This window comes from Lampris incognitus, chromosome 9 (genome assembly GCF_029633865.1).
Source record: "Lampris incognitus isolate fLamInc1 chromosome 9, fLamInc1.hap2, whole genome shotgun sequence".
NCBI classification, from domain to species: Eukaryota; Metazoa; Chordata; class Actinopteri; order Lampriformes; family Lampridae; genus Lampris; species Lampris incognitus.
Genome location: NC_079219.1, coordinates 19,327,745 through 19,352,059, shown reverse-complemented (window position 1 = coordinate 19,352,059; position 24,315 = coordinate 19,327,745). Strand labels below are relative to the sequence as shown.

At 40.6% G+C, this 24,315-nt stretch overlaps 2 protein-coding genes across 4 annotated transcripts; one reads left to right on the top strand and one right to left on the bottom strand.

The window, feature by feature from the left end:
* Positions 1–2,889: 2,889 nt before the first annotated feature.
* eaf1 (ELL associated factor 1) lies at positions 2,890–12,365 on the bottom strand. 2 transcript variants are annotated; one of them, XM_056285752.1, is made up of 6 exons: positions 12,126–12,365; positions 11,575–11,669; positions 8,831–8,967; positions 7,812–7,984; positions 6,268–6,477; positions 2,890–4,267 (listed from the first exon to the last, which is right to left on the bottom strand). In XM_056285752.1, the coding sequence occupies exons 1-6, from the start codon at positions 12,226–12,228 to the stop codon at positions 4,158–4,160; spliced, it is 828 nt and encodes a 275-aa protein (XP_056141727.1). In that variant the 5' UTR covers positions 12,229–12,365; the 3' UTR covers positions 2,890–4,157. The 2 variants fall into 2 exon arrangements, with proteins under 2 accessions (XP_056141727.1, XP_056141728.1); XM_056285753.1 differs by having other exon boundaries at positions 4,139–4,701.
* A 438-nt stretch (positions 12,366–12,803) lies between these two features.
* Positions 12,804–23,745, top strand: LOC130118214 (tRNA N(3)-methylcytidine methyltransferase METTL6-like). Of its 2 annotated transcripts, none has more exons than XM_056286608.1 (5): positions 12,804–13,208; positions 13,890–14,024; positions 15,479–15,649; positions 17,772–17,913; positions 23,099–23,745. In XM_056286608.1, exons 1-5 carry the CDS (start codon positions 12,924–12,926, stop codon positions 23,224–23,226), a joined length of 861 nt encoding a protein of 286 aa, XP_056142583.1. In that variant the 5' UTR covers positions 12,804–12,923; the 3' UTR covers positions 23,227–23,745. The 2 variants fall into 2 exon arrangements, with proteins under 2 accessions (XP_056142583.1, XP_056142582.1); XM_056286607.1 differs by lacking the exon at positions 23,099–23,745 and adding an exon at positions 18,938–20,438 and having other exon boundaries at positions 12,809–13,208.
* Positions 23,746–24,315: the final 570 nt, after the last annotated feature.

Here is a 24,315-nt window from a genome sequence, read left to right as displayed (position 1 = left end):
ATGATAAAACACAGTTAATAGAGTAAAGTACAACTAAAGCACCAAATCCAGTGAATTTTATGAGAACAGAAGTGGACTAGAGGTGACACCAGATAAAATACTCGTCCAAGGAAATTCTTTGTCCACCTGTCTTAGAGGCTAAAACGTCAAAATTCCTGTCCACTATCACTACTTCGCCAGCCAATCAGCTTCTGTATACACAAGACCTCCATACACCTGTATTACCCATCTCTATACAGCTATCCAATGGCTTGAGTTGACTACCTTGCCAGATACAAAACCACAGGCATTGGTGGTATTTGCCCTACCTGAGGAACACATAGTAATTTATCTCTGTTCAGTTGCCATTAATTATGGTTTGTGTTGTGGTTGATTGTGTTGCCTTTGATATTCACCGTTTATCCTGTTCTAAAAATATCCATGGGTTATTCTCGATCACGTGACTTTTTAATTGACAACGAACAGCTCCGCCATGTTGGAGGACAGCTAGCCCTTAGCAACCACGGTCTGTGAATGTTCTCATTCATCCAGGTCATGGTTATCCAAAGGAGTTGAATCAAGTGCAACAGGACTTGGTTATATATCCGTGAGGACGTTTCGCCTCTTATCCAAGAGGCTTTATCAGTTCGTGCCTTTCTGACTAGACCAAGCTAGTCTGACTGGCTGGTGATGAAACTCAGATATTTAGCCTCTTTGGAGTCGTTATCAGAGCTAAAGATGTCAATGGCTCTTTTGTGTTCCGATGTTTAGCAACGACAGTCGTTATCAGATATTGATGTCCATGGCTCCTTTGTGTTCCGATGTTTAGCAACGACAGTCGTTGGAGGTGTTAGTTTCGACTTCGTTAGTGCTGCATTCAGTGGCCATGAGTCGTTGGAGCCGTTAGTGATCGACTGTTCTTGGAGGCGAAGCTTTTTAGTCTGCTGGATGAGAGGCGAAACGTCTTCACGGATATATAACCAAGTCCAGTTGCCCTTAGCAACCACTGTTTACACTGACGTTCTCATTGTCGATCTGTGTTTACAAGATGAAATTTGAAGCGAAAATCGGACAAACGTATGGAAATAAAACAAAGCAGTTGTGATCTTCGAAAAACAGTTCGCAAAATAAATGTTTACGAAGTTCTGGTCTAATGGCGAAAAGGATCAGATTCGATTTGAGGATTTTCGGCTGTTTGGCCAATCTCATGCAATTCCGCGATGGCTTCGACCAATAATGATGTACAAGCTATAGATGGAAAAACCAAGGAGCCATACCATATATGGCAAAACTCGCATTTATCGCTATGTTAGACCAATAGCTTAACACATTTACCAAACAAAAGCAGTTTCTCTCCCTCTTGTACAAATTATATTCAAACCATGTAATTGCTGATGATTGACACACAATTGAAAAATGTCTAATAAAATTGAAATATCTATTTTTAAATGCTTTTGTTTCTCTAAAAGTATATTATAAGTTTTATACAATGAATAATATATAACTTGAAAGTTGTATCAATCTGAAGGAACTACTGAGTCACACACATTTGTCAACGCACAAGAAACCAAGGCAATTTTATCCACTGTTGTCACACCAGCACTATCCTTATTCCTTAAGTGCTCTGTTGCTAAAACTCCTTGTAAAATTGTAAAAGTTCTCCGTACTAGGCCAATAACACGCTCCACGTGGCTGCGCAGATGCAATTTTTCTTGTTGCCTCAATTTCTAAATGACCAAGCTGCCTTTTCCCTTTGGTAAAAGCAGGTATCTTAACTTCTGCATGATACTAATTTTTTCATCTGTAAGATCTTCCCGACTTATCCTCCAGATCCATTTTCTTCTTCTTTCCTCTGACAACCTTCCGAGTTTCTTCTCCTTGATGGCTGATTATCTTTGGAAAGTGAAGGTAGGACTTGTTCCAGTCTCTGTCAGCTCGATTGGAACAACCCAAAACAGCGCAGAAATTAACCATTGTAAAATATCGAACCGTGATGGCTATTCTGTATGAATCAAACCTTGAAACAAACCCTGTCCACTCTGACTGTTTAGAAGACGTTTAGCATCGCGCAATGAGGGCAACACAGCGTCCTATGGACTGGAGCCGTTGTCCTCCAACATGGACGATGCGTTGCCGTCACGTGATATGTGACGCAATACGAGAATAACCCATTATGACCTCTGCTGAGGGAGTTGTGTTTTGACCCTGTTTGTCAGTGCGACATCTCAAGTGGATGGATTTTCACAAAAGGTGGTGTCAGGTGGGCCTTGGACAGCAGAATTTGACAGGTTCTGTATACTTAGAGATATTTAACTTTTTCTCTAGAAATTTCCCCCAATAGCAGAATGGAGGGGACCGGTGTCACATTTTCATTCATATAATACCAATTTTAAACCCCCTTGACGACACTTTCAGCTAGCTTGCACGGTTTCTGCTACAAATGGACTTTTTAGTTATTAAGAATGGGTGTGGGATGATATCGAGGGGGACTGTTCAGCCTCGGGGGAGGTTTGCCTTCAATCCACGTTACCCATGGGGGATATTTAATGTCATTTTATCGAATTGAATGCATTAAAGGGGACTTTGGACTGAGGATGAGATTTTTGGAAACCCAGCCCTGATATTTATCACTTAGGACAACGCCAGAGTCCTGTCAATACGAGTCTTTGGTCAAATGTTAACTCTTAACGGTGTGAGAATAGCGATAAATCCCAAGATCAAAATTAATCATTGATGATTGCATCGATTTAAAATAAAATATATTAATGTTCTTCACTAATATTCCACTTTTAAATATGATTACATTCTCAATTGTCAGTACTAGTATCTAAAAAATTGAGTTAACATTCGAGTGAGTTACTTTCTAGCAAGCTATCACTTTTTAAATGTTCAATATTTCAAATTATGCCAGGAAACACTTTTAGGGTACGTGGACACTGGTTAGTTAGTGTTTGGCTCGTAATAATAATCAGCTTATACTGACTGATATTGCTGAACATTAGTGACTGCTGTACTGGGGGGGAAACTCACAACAGGTAGAACAAACTAAAAAAAAAAAATCAGAGCTTCCTCCTGGATTTACCCCGTATGTTGGAATGACACATGTACATGGGTACATGTGTCATTCCAACATGATGACAATTTAAGTACTTTCCCGACATTTAATTTTCCACCAGAGGAGAAATAATGACTGAGGAATGCTTACAATAAATAAAAACCAATAGCGATGCTTACTGATTCTATAAAATGGGCGTTTTAGGTTATTTGTCTGCGAAAGCAGACTCGTTGATATGCTTTATTAATCCACAAAGCATTTTAAACCCAAACTTCGGCAGACACAGCAAATATGGACTTGAACCCATGTCCTGTATTTGGGGGATATGACTTCACAAACCAACTGACCATCCTGTCCTTTCTTATGTCAGGTGAATGGTCATACTAAATTGTCCCTAGGTATTAATGTGTGTGCGTGTGTTGGCCCTGTGATGGACTGGCGGCCTGTCCAGGGTGTCTCCCCGCCTGCCGCCCAATGGCTGCTGGGATAGGCTCCAGCATCCCCAAGACCCTGCTCAGGCTAAGTGGCTTGGATAATGAATGGATGCTGGAAGATTTTTTTTCTTCCTGTTTTATAAGTTTTGTAATATGAGCGTTCGGGATCAGAGGACACAAATGTGTGACATCATGGAACTTAATTGTCTATGATGGTTGATATAATTCTACCACACTTCACGCTCCTGAATCAAATGTCAGTAAATACGCAAATGAAAATTCAAAGAAGCTTGACATGGCGATGACCGACCATGACTCTTTTTTCCCCCCAATTAGCAAAAGGCAGTGTTATTTAAAACTAAGCGTAAAATCCCCCCTAATCTCGTTTCACTAACTGTTCAGTATTGTTTTCCACGGTCCTCTGAGATTTACTTCGCGATAAATATCAAATTAATAGAATGAACAATGTAAAATGAGTTTGGGATTGAGGAATAGATGAATACAGTGAAATATTAGTTGATGTTCGGGCTGAAATTCCATCACAACACACATTTGAAGCAATGAGCCCACTGACATGCTGACTCAGACTTGGTCAAAAGCCTCCCAACGCGGTTTTGTTTTCCACGTAGTTCATTTTCATGGGGCCTTTTGAGGGGAACTGTGTGGGCCATCTACGAAGCGCTACTATTTTAAAATCTACAATGAGCTAATAAAAACACACCCCTCGGATTTTTCTGATATGAGATGAGACAAGGGGCAAGAACTACAGGTGATATTTCAAAACAAGCTCCTCCATTTCCTATAAAGACAGAACAAAACCAACACCATATAACACACAGCTGATAGAAGTAGCCACTCTCAGTACAGAAAATATGTATGAGCTCTCTAATATATATTCTCCCAAACTTATATAATTTTTTTGTTTTCTTCCCCCCCCTCCAAGTTTTGATATACAAAACAAAATATATATATATATATATTTATATCTAATAAAACGTACACTCTTAAATCTCCAGGCTGGCCAGCGTTAAGGAAATACTAAAATGGAAAATATTACGGCAAACCAAGATGCGACGCTTAGGGTCGGCTACCAACGGTGATGGAATGAAAAAAGGTCCGAGCAGACAGAAGAGAGAGGTGAGTGAAGAGGTGGTGAGTCATGAGGGAAGGGAGGTGTCGAAGGTCACTCATCATCGCTGTCGCTGCCCGACTCGCTGAGCTGCAGGTCATTTCCTGTGAAAACAAGAACCATTGATCGTTTTTGTTTTTTTTCACCTGGCCAATGACCCTGCTCTCTGAGCTGCCCCGTTTGCTGCTCCACCCCTTCTTCCAATCTGGGGAGGGCTGCAGACTACCACATGCCTCCTCCGATTCATGTTGAGTCACCAGCTGCTTCTTTTCACCTGACAGCGAGGAGTTTCACCAGGGGGACGTAGCACGTGGGAGGATCACGCTATTCCCCCCAGTTTCCCCTCCCCCCTGAACAGGCGCCTCGACCGACCAGAGGAGGCGCTAGTGCAGCGACCAAGACACATACCCACATCTGGCTTCCCACCTGCAGACACGGCCAATTGTGTCTGTAGGGACACCCGACCAAGCTGGAAGTAACAGGGGATTCAAATCAGCGATCCCCATGTTGGTAGGCAACGGAATAAACCGCTATGCTACCCAGAAGCCCACCTGTTGTGGTTTTTTATCACCAACTCCAAAAGGGGTTATTCACACCCACAACAGCTAAATGATTGTTGGCGTGAAAGATGACAGCGTTTTGTATTGCTGTGACACAGTAAGTCACTTGGAGAGCTCAGCTTCTGAAACTGTTGTTTTTGAGGGAAGGATCGTCTTTGGATTTAACATATTGACAGTCAGTCTGTTGGAAATAAATCAGTTTCTTGCAGAATATATATTTCCTTAAATCAAAGTGGAGATTTTGCATTTCGGAATGAAACTATTTAGCCATAATTCAGAAGATGCAAAAACACAATAGCTAAAATCGGTCCATGTCTCACCAAAAAAAAAAAAAAAATATGGGCAGCAGGGACAAAGTAACAAATCTTACATCGTGAAGTGATTTTGTCACAAAAGCTGACATGCTGGCACACTGCGCACTGTCTATGCATCACGTGACTCCTATGATGCTGCTTCAACACAACAAAGTTAACCATTCACTACTGTCACCACTGCTGTTTACAATTCTGTGTCCTCTCAACTATGCTGCCTCCTTGTATCAAAGCTGTGATTGGATGGTCCACTGTTTCAACCTCCTTTTTCTTTAGGGGTCCATGCATGTACTGCAGGAACCTTATTGTTACTGTAATGGCATGATTTGGGGGTTTACACATGATGCTAGACATCATCTTCACACAATGCTAATTTTGTCTTTCATCTGATTATGTTACCTGTGCTACCTGCAACATATATATGGATTCCGTGTATTGCTGCTGGCTTTGCTTCTGTATTCTGACCTTTCCCACAACCTATTCTGTACTCGATGGTCTTTTAATGCCAACACCCCCCCTTCTTTTCTTCCTGTTTATCTCTGCTCTGGGGATGGGAGGGAGGGAAAGAGGGAGGGGATGCATATGATTGATTGTTTGTTTGTGTCATATTAAACAAATTGCAAAACCCAACAAATAGATTTTTAAAAAAAGAAAAGAAAAACACAGCCAAGAGAAAATCCCCACTGTAGGTTAAAACATTTAGCCTGTTCTTGCCAATGCAATAAGTTCAGGTCTGTGCCGATTTCCCAGGAATATTATTTGCGGTACATATTTTCTCTAAAGTGATTAGAGAACTCACTGAGTGTGCTCATGAGCTGGCTGCTGCCATGCTGTCTGTCCGCCCCCCCATTGGCTGAGGAGTGGCGGCTGGGGGAGGTCTGCCCGTGAGTCAGGGGGGCGTCATGCTCGCCATCACTGCTGGAGCTGTCATCTCCACTGCCAGAGTCTGAGGAACTACTGCTCCCACTGCTGCTCATCTGCTCTATCACCTCCACCTCCGCACGCAGCTCTGTGACCAGCAGGGGCAGTACAGAATCAGTCAGGGATTAAAGGAATGGCTGGAAGAATTCCAGCAAAATTACATTTTGACCTTGTATCCATCAATCGAATAATCCATCCACTTAAATACTAATGAAATTACAAAACTATGGCAGCACAGGGGTGCATAACAACAATTATGAAGCAGAAAAAAACAAACGATAACATAACAGCAATTTCTATATGATACCCTATACCTTGTGTGATCCCCCTATAGTTAAAAACATAATCAGTGTTTAATTAGAGGTTTTGGCAACTCATGAAAGGGGCCTTGAATGCAGAAAGATACAACCTTCATTAGATTCAATGGAGCGATGCCTCTTGAGAGAATAGTTGGTAACATGAAATACCACCTTTGACCACTAGAGGATGTTAATGCCCATCCTGTAGCAGAATTACTTGAAAGTTGGAAACACCTCTCCGTGAGACTTTAGTTAACCCACTGTTACACTGAAATAGAGGGATGCAACAACACGTTACAGGACAATGACACCAACTCTGACTCATTAGCGATTATCACGTTTGGAGTGTTGTTGCATGGTCATTAATTTCCCTTGTTGCCTTATGTTTGCACTGCCGCAGTAATAAAATATTTCGTAAAAATAGAATATGGGTTTTGACAGTGTTGCGCTAACAGCACCAGTCTTGATCTAACCTGGAAAAAACAGCCCACCAGGGCAAGCCTATAGACAATCGAAGAACCGTCATTTCAGGGCTTCCGGATAACTTCCAGCTCCAACATTTTTTTGACAGTGGCGAAAATGAATAGGATTTCTAGTTCCCATTTCCAAATCATTTCATTTTTCAAACAAGTAAAACAAGGAAATTAGAAACTATAGGAAATTATTGTATGTTTCATAAACGTAATCCAGTTTAAAATATTTGCTAACTAAGTGCAGATGTGTGTCACAAAGCCAACATTTCTCTACAACCACAGCTGCTGTCTCTCAGCTAGAAAGCTCAGAGCAGGTCACATCAGAGTCAAATGTTGAGATGCTAAGCTAGTTAATGCTAACGATAATTTACATTTTTCTCACTGCAGTTTCAAAGTTGGTTCATACCCACCTTAACAGATACGAAAGCCCAAACTGAATCTAAATGGTTTCAGAAAAATTGTCAGTGTTGCTGTTGGACATAGCTTGAGGCAATACTGTATACCCCTATTCATTTTCCAATTAGTCTGGTAAGGCAAAGAAACCCCAATCCCTTATTTGGGTGGAAAATGTATGTTACTTTGAGGATCTATTTGCGTTTTTTACTATTAATATTATGACATGGGCTGGGACTGAGGTGGGGCCTCCTCACCTCTCTTGATGTCATCAAGCTGGGGTTCTGGAGAAGGGTTATCTTTGGATGGGGAGGGGGAGGTCTTGATACCCGCACCAGGCTTGGTGGGGGCTCGGAACTGGGAGGTAGGTTGGGTGGACCGTACCGACTGCTGCTCGATCCGGGCCTGGATTTTACTGCTCCCCTCCGCCCTGAAAAGTACAGAGGGACAATGTAGGCACACAATCAATCTTTTCTTGAAAAAGAGAAATATCCCAATTTGAACAGACACCCCACTTATTAACCCATTATCAGATTTCTCCTCGTGGAGGAACAGAGGATCAAATTATTCTATATCAATATATAGCCCACTTAAAAAGAAACAACACCATGTACAGATAAATGGGCACTTCATCCACAACTGTCAAAATAATGACCCCATTAAAGCCTGGGTTGTTCACATTTTGAAAAGTGAATGCTTAAACTCCATGTTTAGAATAAACTTCTTCAATCCAGCTTATCTAACATTCATGCATATAAAGAGAATTTAATTATATTGCGAAAAGGGAGGATATGCAATCCATGATGCTGTATATAAAATGCAACTTGATTGATTGATTGATTAATGAGGCCTGAGCCTTGGTTGGTGAGCCTTGGCTCCCATCTGGTTTAAACAACAGGACATCCTTAGCCAAAATGATTTTATGACCTTTTTTTTTAGATGACAAATCTCCAAAAATGTTTCATTCCATCCATCCATCCATTATCGAAACCATGTATCCTGCTCTCAGGGTCGCGGAGATGCTGGAGCCTATCCCAGCAGTCATTGAACGGCAGGCGGGGAGACACCCCGTACATACCGCCAGGCCATCACACACACACACACACACACACACACACACACCTAGCGACAATTTAGACAATCTAGGGACAATTTAGACCTACATGTCTTTGGACTGTGGGAGGAAATAAGAGCACCCGAAGGAAATCCAGAGGAAAAATATTTCAACTTGTGAAAACTTTCAAAGTTGCCTGGTTGATGACCTTTGTCCTCTCACCTGGTTTTCTTGACCTGGATGCTGCTGCTTAGTTTCTCTAGGACAAACTCGCCCGTGTCGTGGTTGATGATGAGCACACAGTCTTTTTGGTACGGCCGCTTGTTCCCTTTGAATACTGTCATGGGAGGTGTGGAACCCTGAGAGGACAACAGGTTTAATAAGTACTTAAATGGGATTCACCCTCCAGGTCTAAATACAGTGCCTTGCAAAAATATTCAACCCCCTTGACAGTCATCACTAATTTCTAGATTATAAAAGACACTCACACATCTGTTCCTGAACAATATTGTTTTTGTGAACCCACAAGCTCTAACAACATGTTCCCAAAGCCAAAATAACTTATGTTTCGCTGACTTTTTTTTAAAAATAAATTAAAAACTAAAATATAGTGCTTGCATTCAACCCCCACATATCAATACTTTGTAGAATACCCTTTTGCTGCAATAACAGCCACGATTCTCTTGGGGTAAGTATGTACAAGCTTTGCACATTCTTCTGGATTAATTTTTGCTGATTCTTCTTGGCAGAATTTGTACAGGTCTTGCAGGTTGGTGGGATGGTGCCTCTGGACTGCGATTTTCAGTCTGTGCCACAGATTTTCAATGGAGTTGAGGTCCAGACCTTGGCTTGGCCACTCCAAAACATTCACCTTTTTGTTGCTGAGCCATGCCGTTGTTGATTTAGCCTTGTGCGTGGGATTATTGTCCTACTGGAAGGTGAACCGTCTCCCAAGATTCAGGTTTATGGCAGACTGCAACAGATTTTCCTCCAATATTTCCCTGCATTTAGCTCCATCCATTCTTCCCTCAATTTGAACAAGGTTTGCAGTGCCTGCAGATGAAAAGCAACCCCATAGCATTATGCTACCGCCACCATGCTTCATTGTAGGGAGGGTGTTTTTTAGGGCATGAGTAGTGCTAGGTTTGCGCCACACATAACACTTTGAGTTTTGGCCAAAAAGCTCAACTTTCGTCTCATCTGACCACAAAACCTTTACCCGCATCCTAACTGGGACTCTCTCATGCTTGGTAACAAACTCCAAGCGTGCTTTTGTATGCATAGTTCCGAGCAATTGCTTCTTTCTTGCCACCCTCCCATATAGGCCAGATTTATGGAGAGCCCATGATATGGTTGACTTATGCACATTTACTCCAGTTTAAGACACTGCTCTGGAGCTCCTTCAAAGTGATTGCAGGATCGTCTGTGGATTTCCTCACCAGCCCATGTCTTGCTTGGACACTTAGCTTTAGGGATGGCCTGTCTTACAAAGCGTCGGTGGTGTGATACACTTTCCACTTTCTGACAATGAATCCAACAGTGTTCTGTGGGACATCCAAACACTTGGATATTGTTTGGTATCCCTTTCCCACCTTCTGCATTTTAATCACTTTGTCTCTTACTTCAGTATTATGCTCCTTTGTCTTCATTTTCTGATGGAGTTCATGCCCGGCTAATGAACTTTACACAGAGTGCTTTTTATACCCATAAATGAGACCGTTACTTGTGGTGCACACTAATTATGTCCAATTGTGTTTACCTGAGTTTGTTTCAGGGATCATTTCTTATTTGTGTAAACTTGGAGCGTTCAGAGCACAAGGGGTTGAATATTTGTGCAAGCACTATATTTTAGTTTTTAATTTACTTATAAAAAGCCAGCAAAACATAACTTATTTTGCCTTTGGGAACATGCTGTTAGAGCTAATGGGTTCACAAAAATAATATTGTTCAGGAACAGATGTGTGAGTATCTTTTATAATCCGGAAATTAGTGATGACTGTCAAGGGGGTTAAATACTTTTGCAAGGCACTGTGTGCATCATTGTTGATGTGTCACATTTATACTCTAGGGGGACATGTTGGTTCTGTTTTGTCAGTACATTAAAAATCTGAATCAGGTTTATTTGACAAATCTTCATATACCAGAAATTTGAATTGGCAAGTTGCTCACATAAGACTTATACATGATAAAATTATAAAATGTAAAATATGCTGTAATAGAAGTTAAGGATTCCTTGTATATAAAAATCAAGAATTATATGGGAATGAAATTACACTGAATTTTCAATATTTAATTCTGATCTATTTAATGTCATACCAACTCTACTAAGTTCTCCATGTGCCATTGTTAATCTTTCCAAAATTAACATTTATCTGACGTCCCTTTCAAAAGAGTGAGTAGGTGAGTTGCTCAGCAGCACTGCTACAGAAGATTTCTTCATTATCAGTGGATACAATGTTAACATTAACTATTACAGAAACTGAACTGAGGACCTCCCGCAGTCCAGGTTTTCTCTACTGCCAACCCTGACATCTAAAATGTCCAACGCATCCTGCTTGCAGTTTTCTTAAAACTAGTTCATTAACATAAACTATTTACTGATTGATGCCATGTCATTCAACTAGTTTCAAGAGGGAATGTAACCAATGATAACGTGCCATTTTGGGGTAAAAAGGACAAATAAAAGATAGACAAGTGTGTGATTGAGAAAGTTAACCAACTATAAATGATCAACACATCCTGTTAAGTCCAGTGCTGGTTAGCGATCATTCTGCAGAGATCCTCCTCTGCTGTAAAGCCATACTTGTCAGGTAAAAGAGAGAATGCAGCTGATGAGTTTAGGTATCTTGTCAACTATGGTGGTTGGTAAAGGAAAGTTTCGTTTCCTGTCCTGTGCATTATTTTAGATAGAGAGGACCATGGTGCTAACAGAAGACTTTCGCTAGTTTACAAAAGAATAATCTTACTGGAATGTGAGGTAATGTTATCGTGACTTCATCCCCTTTTCCAACTTGCAGCTCTCCCTCACAGCTCGTGTCGATAGACGCAGGTTTAAAGTCATCTGTAGAGAAGGGACATTGGAAACTTTGCTTTGAATAAGGTCGTATGGCAACTGTACCAGTTTTTAAGTGCCGGAGCTAAAAGCAACGATTACACAAAATGCGAGCAATTTAACGTCATCAAATATCATTCCATTAAGATCAAAGTTGCATTTTCCGTTCTCCCAATTTTGAATTTTTGAAATGTCAAAACTAACAAAACAACTGACAGCAAAAATAAACTTGGTAGTCTGGTAAATTAACGTTGCCTTCTGGTAAAGATACAAAGTTAAAAAGTGGCTCAAACATCCGAAGCTAATTCACTTAAATGACTATCCGAGGTTGTGCAAGAGGAGCGATAACTGTCCCAAGTAAAACAATGTACGCCACACTGGTTCTCCATTTTAATTGGTTCTCTTCCTCTTTCGACGAGTAGAATGCAAATGTCGTGCACCGCCTGATACTCCTTTGACACTCACATCTAATTGTATGAAAGGAAGATTTTGGCCTCTTTTCGAAGCTCTCTCCGAGCTTCAAAACATGCTCCTCTTTGTCTAAGAGTGGCGTAGTGCTGCCGTTCATGGCTCCTTTTTAAAAGTTTCAGTTTCCCATTTGTCTCAGATACTAAGAGAAATAGATCGGAGGCTAGCTCAAACAACGATAACTCAATAACATAAGTCAACAAGACGAAGCTAGCCTGCTGGCTAAACTTTAGCAAAACAGTCTTACGTCACGTGGCTACTCCTTTTCCTGTTTTGTTCCGGTCGTAAAATATCACCGATATGCCTTGTGGAATAAAGTATTAGCCATCGCTCTCTTCGTAAAATTGAAATATAGCCTGTAAGACACACTTGAAATAGCATTTCATGGGGCTTGACATGCATTTTTCTTTTCAATAAAGGGCTAAGATTTGAAATTCAAATTTGAAATTGATGGCTTCAAACACGAAGGAACCCATTTTCACACGGAGGGTTTTCTACGGTGGACAAGTTGCCTGCACATTTCGTGTGGAAAGGAGAACTGTTGCCTTAGTAAGCTGTTAATAATCAGCTGTTGTTCTAATATATATATATATATATATATATATATATATATATATATATATATATATATATATATATATGATTCATTACGAAATATGACACCATTAACTTTTTGTCGTTGACAAAATTGGGTAGTTCGAGACAGTTTCGAATTGTGGATGGAAGACAGCAGGGCACAGGGCACAGGATAGTCTTTGGGGATCCAGCTGCTCTTTGGGCAAAACCAGGTTCGCTATGGCATCAGCGAAAGATCAGGACGTCGGGACTGATGAAGCGAAAGTCGAAATGTCTCCATGCATCCCTGGACAAACCAAAACCACCACCGCGAGAACTTTGACCCAGCAGGAGTTGGAGAAACTCTCAAGTGACCGAATTCTGGTGTCCGACTTTAAGCAGATGAAGTTGGAAAAGGACGCACAGAAAAACTGGGATCTGTTCTATAAAAGAAACGCCACGAATTTCTTCAAGGACAGACACTGGACAACTAGGGAGTTTGAGGAGCTCAAGGCATGCCGAGAGGTAAAACCAGGCGTGTAATAACGAGTCGCCTTTATGCAGGAGAAAGACAAGTGATGAGCCAAAACAATAGTATAAGATGCATCATGTACACAATTTTAAGACCATTTGTTCAAACGTAGGTTTTCCTTAGTGAGACAATTAAACATATTTGATTAATTGAGTTTTCAAGTCATATTCAGCGGAAATATATTGAGGGCAAAACGTCATATAAGGTCGGCTATGTAATAAGCAATTGGACCTCTTCTATATATTGTCACCACTGAATTTGATGATGTTATTCTGTTTCATGAGTAATAAGGATATTGGGCCTCATTCATCAGTCGTTCATGCGTACAAATTTGTTCTTACACACCCATAGAATTTTTTAGCGCTCAAGGTTGTGTGACAGTCCGTAGCAAAGCCTAATGGTTATTTGTAATTCCTTCCCCCTACATCTAGTCTACCTCTTGCAACAAGCAATCACTCGGGCTTGCAAAGACATCAGTGTTGGCCAATTGTTGTCTAAATTCAGGGTTACCCATGTTCTACACTGGTCTCTGGGACAAACTTCAGGGCTTCCATGAGTGTATAAGAACAAATTTGTACATATGAACGATTGATAAATGAGGCCCATTGTTTTTCTTTTTTATTACATATAAAATTTATTTTTATCTGTTTTCTTATTTCCTGCCTGGTTGCCAGTTCGAGTCCCAGAGGCTGGTGTTGCTGGAGGCTGGCTGTGGGGTAGGAAACTGTATCTTCCCTCTCCTGGAGGAGGACCTCAACATCTTTGTTTACGCCTGTGACTTCTCACCCCGAGCTGTGGACTTTGTCAAAGTAAGACTACTCCCCAGGACAACATAACAAGTGAATTGCACTATCGTCCCCCTTTCATTAGAAACTGTTACAAGAATTCCAGATGGCCAGTTTATTAGACTGTTTGCACTGGGCAGCTTCCATGTTAAATGTGTGTAACAGTATGAAGGTAAAGCAGAACATTGGTGAAAAAGAGCAAGTGTACTCACTAAACTCCTTCCCTGAATTTGTTAAATTAATTTATGATAAAGTCTGTAGTCAAATACAGAATCTGTTTGGGTTTTTTTCCCCACAAACTTATTCATGATACTACTACTATTACTTTCGGCTGCTCCCATTAGGGGTCACCACAGCGGATCATCCGTTTCCATTTCTTCCTGTCCTCTGTATCTTCATCTGTCACACCAGCCACCTGCATGTCCTCCCTCACCACATCCATAAACCTCCTCTTTGGCCTTCTTCTTTTCCTCTTCCCTGGCAGCTCCATATTGAGCATCATTCTCCCAGTATACCCAGCATCTCTCCTCCACACTTGTCCAACCCATCTCAATCTTGCCTGTCTTGTTTTGTCTCCAAACCGTCCAATCTGAGCTGTCCCTGTAATGTAATCGTTCCTAATCCTGTTCTTCTTCATAACTTATTATTATTATTATTATTATTATTACTTCCACAAACTTATTCATTATAATACTGGAAATTAGAATTGATTTGCTGTCTGTATGCATAACACAATATATTTAGAAGTTTGATGTTCTCTGTAAATTAGAAATGTAGACCTCTGTGTAGATAAAACAGTGCAAATAGGCATAGATATTATATTTGCATGAAGATGCTAAGATTTTCATTGGGAGTGACAAAGAAGGACAGGATTAGGAATGAGTATATTAGAGGGACAACTCAGGTTGGATGGTTTGCAGACAAAGCAAGCGAGGCAAGATTGAGATGGCTTGGACATGCGTCGAGCAGAGATGCTGGGTATATTGGGAGAAGGATGCTGAATATGGAGCTGCCAGGAAAGAGGAAGGCCAAAGAGGAGGTTTGTGGATGTGGTGAGAGAGGACATGCAGGTGGCTGGTGTGACAGAGGAAGATGCAGAGGACAGGAAGAAAGGGAAACGAATGATCCACTGTGGTGACCCCTAACGGGAGCAGCTGAAAGTAGTAGTGGTAGATATTGTCATTAAATCTGTATATGAGAGGTAGTAAAATCAGTTTGCAGTAGCAAAATAGGTTCTATACCTTTACATGTAGGGGCTTGTATGACATATTTACAAAGCAAAAACTATGTTATTTATGTGCAAAAATATAGGCAAAATATTTGGAATAGTTGTTGCCTACTACACAGTACTCACAGAAATTGATATTAATACTGCACTGAGTATTAATAAGATACAAATCAAAAATACTTGTAAAAAAAAAAAACAACCCTGCAGAGTGATATAATTGACCGCAGCTCTATTCTTTTGTTGTTGACAGCAAAACCCTCTATACTGCCCTGAGCGCTGCAGTGCCTTCCAGTGTGACCTGACCAGAGATGACTTGAAGGAAAACATTGTGGAGGGCAGCGTGGATGTTGTCACGCTAATCTTCGTCCTGTCAGCCATCCACCCTGACAAGATGAGTCAGGTCCTGGAGAACATTTTCAGGGTAAGAGACACGGGTGGCAATCTTAGCCGGTATACTTCTAAAACAGATCAGTTAAGTTTGGAGAAATTTAGATTTAAAAGTAGGAATGTTTGGAAACATTTAGCAGTAGCACAATAACAGCGCCAGAAAAATGTGTCAAGACTAGGGGTCGATCAATATGGTTTTTTCAGGGCCGATACCGAGTATTGGTAAGTTATGGAGGCCGGTTGCCGATATTTGGGGCCGATATTCAGTTGCAGTAAATGTAAAAAAAAAATTGTGCCAAAATTTACAGCAACACAAACCCCAACACAAGGCTGCCTTTAAATGAACATATATTTAATTGAATTTTGTGTAAAACAGAAAAAATAAAAATAAAGTGCATGATATTCAAGGCACTAGATGACAATCTGAATGGAATTCTTTTTTAAATAAAAATAAATAACTTCCAAAACACAAAAATGGAATGAATTAAACAGCATGGACAGCAGGAAGTAAACTTTGATCAAAGTGAATAATTATAATATTAAAATAACTCCACATAAATTGGTTGAAGTGCTCCCAGCAGGTTTTGACGAACTGAATGGAAAAATGTACATGTAGTGTCATTATTTTCCCCTTTCTCTTATCTTTAAAGTGATATGTCAGGTTTTTTGAAGTGGGGTTGCATGAGGTACTTATCGATAGTCAGTGTATTACCTGCAGTAGATGGGAGTCTGTGCACTCCCAGTTGGAGGTTTAGCAGGAGTAGCCAGCACGGAAGTTGAGGAATGTATTGCTGCAGATGGGGACATGGACAAAATAAATTTTAGCCACTTAAAAAAAGGCTCACCTAAACAAATAAAATCCATTTAAGAGTACGCTATTTTTTTGAATATTTTCATCGCTTTATCTTGCCGTCAGACGGCCCTTTCATGTGGAACTACATTCTCCCAACCGCAGAATGTCCATATTCATTTGCGTAAGTGCACCTATGCAGCGCACATTGTTACGCTGCAGATCAGCAGAATCAGACAGACGTTCTGTGGTTTAGAGAATGTAGTTCCACGTGAAAGGGCCGTCTGACACGTTCATACACAACACTGACAATAACACTCTGTATATAGCTAAAATATCACACATCAGCTTTTTTCTTTTAGCCTAGTTACAGTTGAAGGCTAAGCACAGCAATGGAAATTGTGTTCTCTGTTTGAATTGACAACCTGGTGTCGAATTCATGTCAGACCGACATTATACTCTTTGGTGTGTGTGTGGGAGGGGGAGAGAGGCGGAGAAACTAATGTTATAGAGTGAGTTTTGTAACTAATGTTATGGCATGCTTTTCTTACCAACTGAGTAGGTTTTATGGAATCTAGCATCTCCTCTTACCTTAGAAAAGTGATCTGACTCCTCGATGCTTCCCATCTGTGTTTGTGTTGTTGGAGTGAGTGTCGTGCTGTGCTTCAGAAGAGTGAGGGGTGTGTCGGAGGTGCGCATGTTGCACATCGGACTCTTTTTTGATAAAAATATGGCAATAGCGATAATATGAAAAATGATTAATATCTAAGCCAATAATCGGCCATACCAATAATCGGTCGATCCCTAGTCAAGATACTGGGGGGGTTCAGTCCTGGAACAGATGACCAGTCTTGTAATGGGTTTTTGACTTATAGTCATTCCACCTATTGCATTATATATTTTGATAAATTAATCAACTGCTGTTAAGTTATGGTGATGTAGTTCTTTTATAACTACTGGTCCCCATCAGCACACACAATATTTTGCAGGTACACTGAATAAAATCTTGACTTCTAGTCAAGAAATTTAACTAAATGGTTAAGATTTTCAAATCAAGGATTTGAATGAATCTTGCTCCTGACTGTGCTACCAACAGTCCATAATATGCATGACTTTGTTGGTAACAAATTAACATCTAGTCACTTTCATTGTATCCACCAGCCATCTGAAATCTTCACTCCATTGCAGCATTCAAATGATGGTTCCTTATCCACCAAGGTGGCTTTTAAATTTGACGGACTTGTAAGCCACAGGCATGCATTTAGCAGCATTTGGCTGATGGCTAGAAATTGTTACCCAACTTGGCTGCAAGCTTTAACACAAGCTGATTGTAATGTTGAGAAGAAACGTATTTTTTGGCTTCCAGGTGCTGAAGCCAGGAGGCATCATCCTGTTCAGAGACTATGGTCTGTATGACCATGCCATGGTCCGATTTAAACTTGGCAGCAAACTGGGGGAAAACTTCTATGTTCGTCAAGATGGTACCAGGTCATACTTCTTCTCCAAAGGTGAGCACTTGTTTTGTTTTTTTAATTGTTATTTCATTGATGGGAGTGGGTGATCCACTCCCCACAGTGGGGAAACAATACTGACAGGGGCAGAAACAGATGAAAGGATTGATAGACAGAGTGAAAGACAAGGCATAGACAGATGACGGGATGAAGGGATGAGGGAAACAGAGTAGGTTTGACACAGGTTAGATGGATGGTGGATTCAGTCAGAAGATTATATAGATGAAGAAACGCTTTAAAACTATCATCAAAATATTGATTTGTTTGAGCACTGTAAAGGGGATAGAAGACCATGTCTTTACTTGCATCTCTGGTGATGGCATGTCTGTGAAATCCTACCTTGAATGAAACTGAATGGACAATACCAAGTAAGAGAATACAAGGGAGAGGCTAAAAGATTAATAGCGGTTGGGATGCAGAAAAGATGTATTTTGCCGATTTGTTTACTAAGGAGGATTATAAAGTTAATTTTTTAAAAAAGTCAAAATCTTTAACATCTTACAACATATATATTTTTTTGAAGTGGCCATCACCACCCCACCTCGAATCTATGCAGATTGCACTGCTAAACATCAGTTTGTGAGTGAGTTGGTGGCCAGGTTCATGTGGTACTTCACATCTAACAGTGTCTTTGTTCCTGGTGTCGTGACAAGTCTTAATGCATGCTCTTTAACATAAAACAGAGCCATGTTGGTCCCAAAGGAATTTGTCTTTCAAATATCAGGTGTTGCAAAAAAAAAAACAGAATGTAGATACTAGTATACTACTGTTTAATAAGTATTGTCAAATATTTGATCTTGGAATCAATATATTGGAGCAGTATAGAGATATTTCTAAGCAGAATAAAACTAAATTCTAATTGGTATAGATGAGACATTTTCAACTTGTTTCATATAGTTTATTGAAGCAATATTTATTCCACCTGTCCTCTTTACACAAATTCCCACTCTGACCTTCTTTCAAGATTTTTTTTTCCATCCACCCAAAGTTCTTAACCAGTTAATTGTTTTTCCATCTCCAGAGCTCCTGGCTGAGCTGTTTGAGGGGGCTGGCTTTCACTCAGTGGCTAATGACTATGTCCTCAGAGAGACGGTCAATAAGAAGGAGGGGCTGTGTGTGCCCAGGGTGTTCCTGCAGAGCAAATTCGCCAAGCCTGGCTTATCACAGAAATGCTGATGTCACTCAGCCCACCTCCCATGTTTGCGACACTAGATAAGTCACCATAAGACTGAAACAACTCACTGAAATCAGACTGTGGAAGATGAAGTAATGGATTCAATGGGGCTGGGTAGTCCACGGCCCTCCCCGGATCAGCACGGGGTGGAGCAACAACCAGGATGGCTCGAAAGAGTACAGAGTACTACAGAGTAGAAGGGTAATTGGCCGGATGCAATTAGGAAGAAAAAAAGGAGGGGGTAGGGGAGCTGGGAAAAATTGAGCTATTTTCCTCCCCCTGCAAAATTCCTGTCATGGTGCTCTTGAGCAAGGCACCTAACCGAATGCTGCAGTGCAGCTGTTCAATGGGCAACAGGAGGAGATTTGATTGCTCTCTGGTGTGAATCTGTTTAATGAATGAATATTGGGGTAGGTGGGAGGTGCTGTTCAGTATTAGTTATTGTTACCAAAACCAGGTTCAGTGTATTTGTCTGCAAAGATCTGTTTAAGCAAGCTATCACCCCTAGAAACTTTCGTTTCTTTGCGTTCATGAGATCCATGTAGGATCTTCGTCCAATCAACAAGCAGCTCCCTGAGGTTTCCTCAAATTTGTCCTCTCTCTGCTAAATTTAGACTGACACTAAAAATGGGTGTTACCTCTGGTCTTGCTGTGACATCTAGAAATTTCACATAAACACAAACGGTTTAGCCACAGCAGAAAGCATTCCAGGTCTTTCACACCGTGTCCTGTCAGTATTGGGAGAGGCCTTAGAGCCAGTAGGTATGAGAATGAGTTCCTGAAGACAATGCATCCCTTTTGGTCAACACTCATTGCCTCATTAAGGGTGTCCCACCAGGCTAAGGCCTGTACCATGTGCTCAGGACATTGCAAATTTGCCTCCCTCTCATATTGTGTCACATTTCGTTGTCCCTGGGATGCTGTAGCAGTGGGAGAGATTGTCCTTCGATCAGGTCACCCAAGGGGTCATGCTTTGTTTTGGTGAGCATTGCCACTGCTGGACTCTCCCCAAGTAAGACACTGAACATCTATTTGATCCAAGGATGCTGTTGTATCACTAATCCTGATCTCGAACCTCCCTGTGGAGGGAGCAAGGACATACAATTACTTTTCATTGTTCAATTGAGTATTATTATGTTTTGCTATTATATGATTTTTTTCACATGATGTACCTTTGGAGGGATTCTTTAAAAGGCTTGCATTTTAAGATTATAATATTTTTTGTGTATGTCTTTTAAATATTTCTTTACTTCACTTTATAACTTGGATCAAAAAAAAAACAGCTGCTGAAAATCCAATGTTTAACCAAGCAGATATTTTGTTGTTGTTGTTTTTTTTATTAGTTTGACTGAAAAAAAAGACAGGCGGTTGATGCCTGTCTCCAACAACTGCCTTTTTCTTAGTTAAAAATGGGACATTTGTGAGAATATTATATAAACAGCTCTTTAACGGGTCACATTTTACACAATAAAGGGTCTCCTTTTTGCAGGATGTACATAAATGTTTGTGCATTTTTAATTCAAATCAAAAACCTTGATCGAAGCCATCTGATGGGTGTCTTAAAGGATTCCCAGTGCCCGTTAAAGACCAGTTACGTCTACAGAGCTGCCAGGGAAGAGGAAAAGAGGAAGGCCAAAGAGGAGGTTTATGGATGTGGTGAGGGAGGACACGCAGGTGGCTGGTGTGACAGAGGAAGATGCAGAAGACAGGAAGAAATAGAAACGGATGATCCGCTGCTGCAACCCCTAACGGGAGCAGGCGAAAGTGGTAGTAGATTAAAGACCAGTTACGTATATGAGTTAAGCCTTGTCAACATAACACATGGGTACAGTTGTCAGAACCGTCATCTTGATCTGTTGCTTCCAGAGATGTGTAAATAAAACCGGAAGTCATGACCAACACCGCCAATCTATATTGGATATCCATGTTGCTGTGCTGAAAAACAAATTGAACAATCATGGACAGGCACTTTGGGTTGCTGCTATATAGGCTGTTTTTGGGCCCTCCACTGGATTATGGACAAAGCTATTAATTTATTTTTTTTTTTATTTGGAAAAACTGGGCATGTTATGACAGAATGAACCAGAAGTTATCTGGCCTTGTGGTGGCTTGGCAATCAGTGCAGGCTTGGTCGCAGCCTTTCTGTGTTGAGTTTGCATGCTCTTCCTGTATTTATGTGAGTTTCCTCCCACAGACCAAAGACATGCATGCTAGGTGAATTAGTGTCTCTTAACTGCTCATATGCATGGTGTATGTGGGCTGTGATTGACTGGCGACCTGTCCAGGTTGTCTCCCTGTCCATTTCCCATTGCCTGATGGGATAGGCTCAAGCCTTCCTCGCAACCCTGAATTGAAATGTTCAAACATTGTTGTTTGTTAGTAAAATATACTCGTATCCAGTGGAGCAGCTCTTGATCTATACGCTTGACAGCACCGCAAGCGAGTCATCCTTTTCTAATTACAAGAGAGACTTTTCCATACACATGGGCTTGACAGGACTGTCCTAGACCAATGCATTCAAAACCATCTGTTTTAGAGCATAGGAAGACAGGTCTGGACATTTAACCCGAGTTGTATCGTTAATATAGTCAATCAGCGTCATTCTATATGACATATGCTATACTTCATATACAGAGCGATAACCCCCCCCCCTCGCTTTTTACAATAAGCTCTGACCTGCATCACCTTAACATCCTGCTACTGTTAGTGTGAAAGCCGTGTGGTTTCCTGCTCTGTGGTGGAGCCCCCCGCTGCCCTTTAGGGTGATGAGAAATGAACAAGTGAATAAGAGTGACGAGAGGAGATGGAAACAGTACACCTGAGGTTTTTCGTGTTTTCAACTGTGTTTGCAGTTTAGACAGTGACACGAACAAAGTTATGTGCTCAGTCCCAGTAAGGAGTGCATTCTGGGCTATTATTGGTTCAGGCAGTATTCAGCTGTACAAATGTCTCTGAAAAGTACTGTATAAATCAGGCGATCCCATACTTTTTCATGCTTTGACACCTGTGGAGATGCTTTTTTATTGGCGCGGGACCCACCGAACGTCAGCTCATGGGTATCAAATATTTTGTGCAGTAAAATAAGCAATAAATTCTCATTAGCTGTCTAAAAGCAAAAAAAAAAAAAGAACAATCCTCTATATCGCCCATCAGTGCAGTATTCCCCTTTTCAGTCTTGGCATAGTAGATATAAAATGAACCAGACAAGGCGTGTTCTCATAAATGTTGTATTTGTGGTGGACACCCCCACGACCCAACTGGCCAGTGGGTCGCAGCCCATCGTTTGAAAACCACTGGTATAAATTGTGATATAGGAGAAGGCATGAGGGATGTCTTGGTCCCCTTGTCATCATACAACTTGGCAACAGAATCTAGTCAGGTTTGCTATGCACAAAGGGATAAGATATGGGTGTGTTGCTGGGCTCTGATAAATCATATCGGCCTGCTGGCCCTGCCAGTGCAACAGACTGGGTTGTGGTTTCCTGCCCTTTGCTTGGTGTTGCACAGCTCATGCGGGGTGCGATTAGCACCGAAATGAAAGGGACAGTGACGGATATAGCAACTGAACAAGAGACTGACAAACACCCTTCACTTAATTACAGTTTTAACATCTGTTGTCCCACTTGGTGAAAAAACCCCATTAATTCTCCTATTGTGTTTGAAAAGGGTTTCACAACTTTAGTGTTCGTGGGTCAAATTGGCCGGTGTTTAAATCCATTAACAAGTACTGAAAAAACACTTATCATCCAGTAAAATGTTTTATCTGCTATAAGTAAGCTTTTATTCATACTTAAGCATAACATACATATGCTTACTTTGATATTCTACGCTATTTTATTGCTTATGATGAACAGAACAGGCACATATATTGTAGCGTTCACCGCTATTAAAAAAACACACTTCAAAACTTACAACTGAGCATCATTTTATTCACGGCTGTTGTCGGCCACAGCCACGCCGTACACATCACCATTAAACCCGACTCACAGGTCGTCTCTCTCTCCATAGACCCGACCCACCAACCCCTGACCCAGCAAGAGTGTACCACCCCCCTGGAACTGCGAAACATCTCCCCCAACTATGTACAACTAACATGTACACCCCCCGGTGAACCCGAACACACTACAATATCATAAGACCATGACAGGCTAATGATAAACAAAAAAATTCCCAAAATAAATTGTTTGTATTGTCTTATGCATGGTAAAAAAAAATCTCTGTAGATTTTATGGTGACAAACTGTCAAACCATGACATGACCGTGAACTAACTAGGTCGAATACAGTTTCTGTCTTGGTCAGACACCGTAAATATATAAATCAGCCAAAACAATAATTTTTACATCATTTTTCTGGAAAAAAAACAAAAAACATTACTCCACCGTTAAATAGTCTTGCATTGTTTTTATAACAGAAATACACCGTAACAAATAGTAGAAAAAGTTCTACCGTAGTTATTATTGGTAAAGTTCTGGCAACCACAGCTGCCAGTTTTTTTACCCTACACTTTTTACAGTGTAAGAATGATCACTTACATCTGTTGTGTTATATGGGTCGAAATTAACCGCATATACTGTCCTATGAAAAGGATGAGAAAAGTCCATTTAATCTCCAAAAACAACACTTTGTTTTGGACAAGGCTTATAAACAAGAGTCATCTCCGCCAAAGTCTGCACACGCGCGCGTGTGTGTGTGTGTATGTGTGCAGGATCATATTTGCTGCATGCCACTGTACAATTGAATTCAAGTTAATACGGTTTCTTGGCATGAAACAATTTTAATATTGTTACAGTTTTATTATACTATCATAGGATTTTATTAATATTATTTTTATTTTGTTGTATTTATTTTTTATGATGGTTTGGCAACATTTACTATGTATTTCTCTGCATAAACAACCCATAATTACTACCAGGTCAAATTTGACCCATAACACCACAGATGTAACTTTTTATAGGCATAAAAAAAAAGAAAAACGATCAAAATGTGTTTTATTGTGTTAAGTAGGCCATTGTTGAGGATGCAATGAAGCCTTGTTTCACATCTAAACTTGAAAACGGGTCAAATTTGACCTGCTTATGGCATGAAACAGGCTTGTACTGTCTCATAAAGAATTTACTTGACTCACTATCGATATACAGATAGATAGATAGATAGATAGATAGATAGATAGATAGATAGATAGATAGATAGATAGATAGATAGATAGATAGATAGATAGATAGAT

Coding starts and splice junctions, on each gene's coding strand:
- LOC130118214 (XM_056286607.1), top strand. CDS start 12,924: ATGGCATCAGCGAAAGATCAGGACGTCGGGACTGATGAAGCGAAAGTC. Junction 13,209..13,889: donor AGCTCAAGGCATGCCGAGAG/GTAAAACCAGGC, acceptor CCTGGTTGCCAG/TTCGAGTCCCAGAGGCTGGT. Junction 14,025..15,478: donor GAGCTGTGGACTTTGTCAAA/GTAAGACTACTC, acceptor TGTTGTTGACAG/CAAAACCCTCTATACTGCCC.
- eaf1 (XM_056285752.1), bottom strand. CDS start 12,228: ATGAACGGCAGCACTACGCCACTCTTAGACAAAGAGGAGCATGTTTTG. Junction 7,985..8,830: donor ATCCAGGTCAAGAAAACCAG/GTGAGAGGACAA, acceptor TGTACTTTTCAG/GGCGGAGGGGAGCAGTAAAA. Junction 4,268..6,267: donor CCAGCTCATGAGCACACTCA/GTGAGTTCTCTA, acceptor CTGTCTTTATAG/GAAATGGAGGAGCTTGTTTT.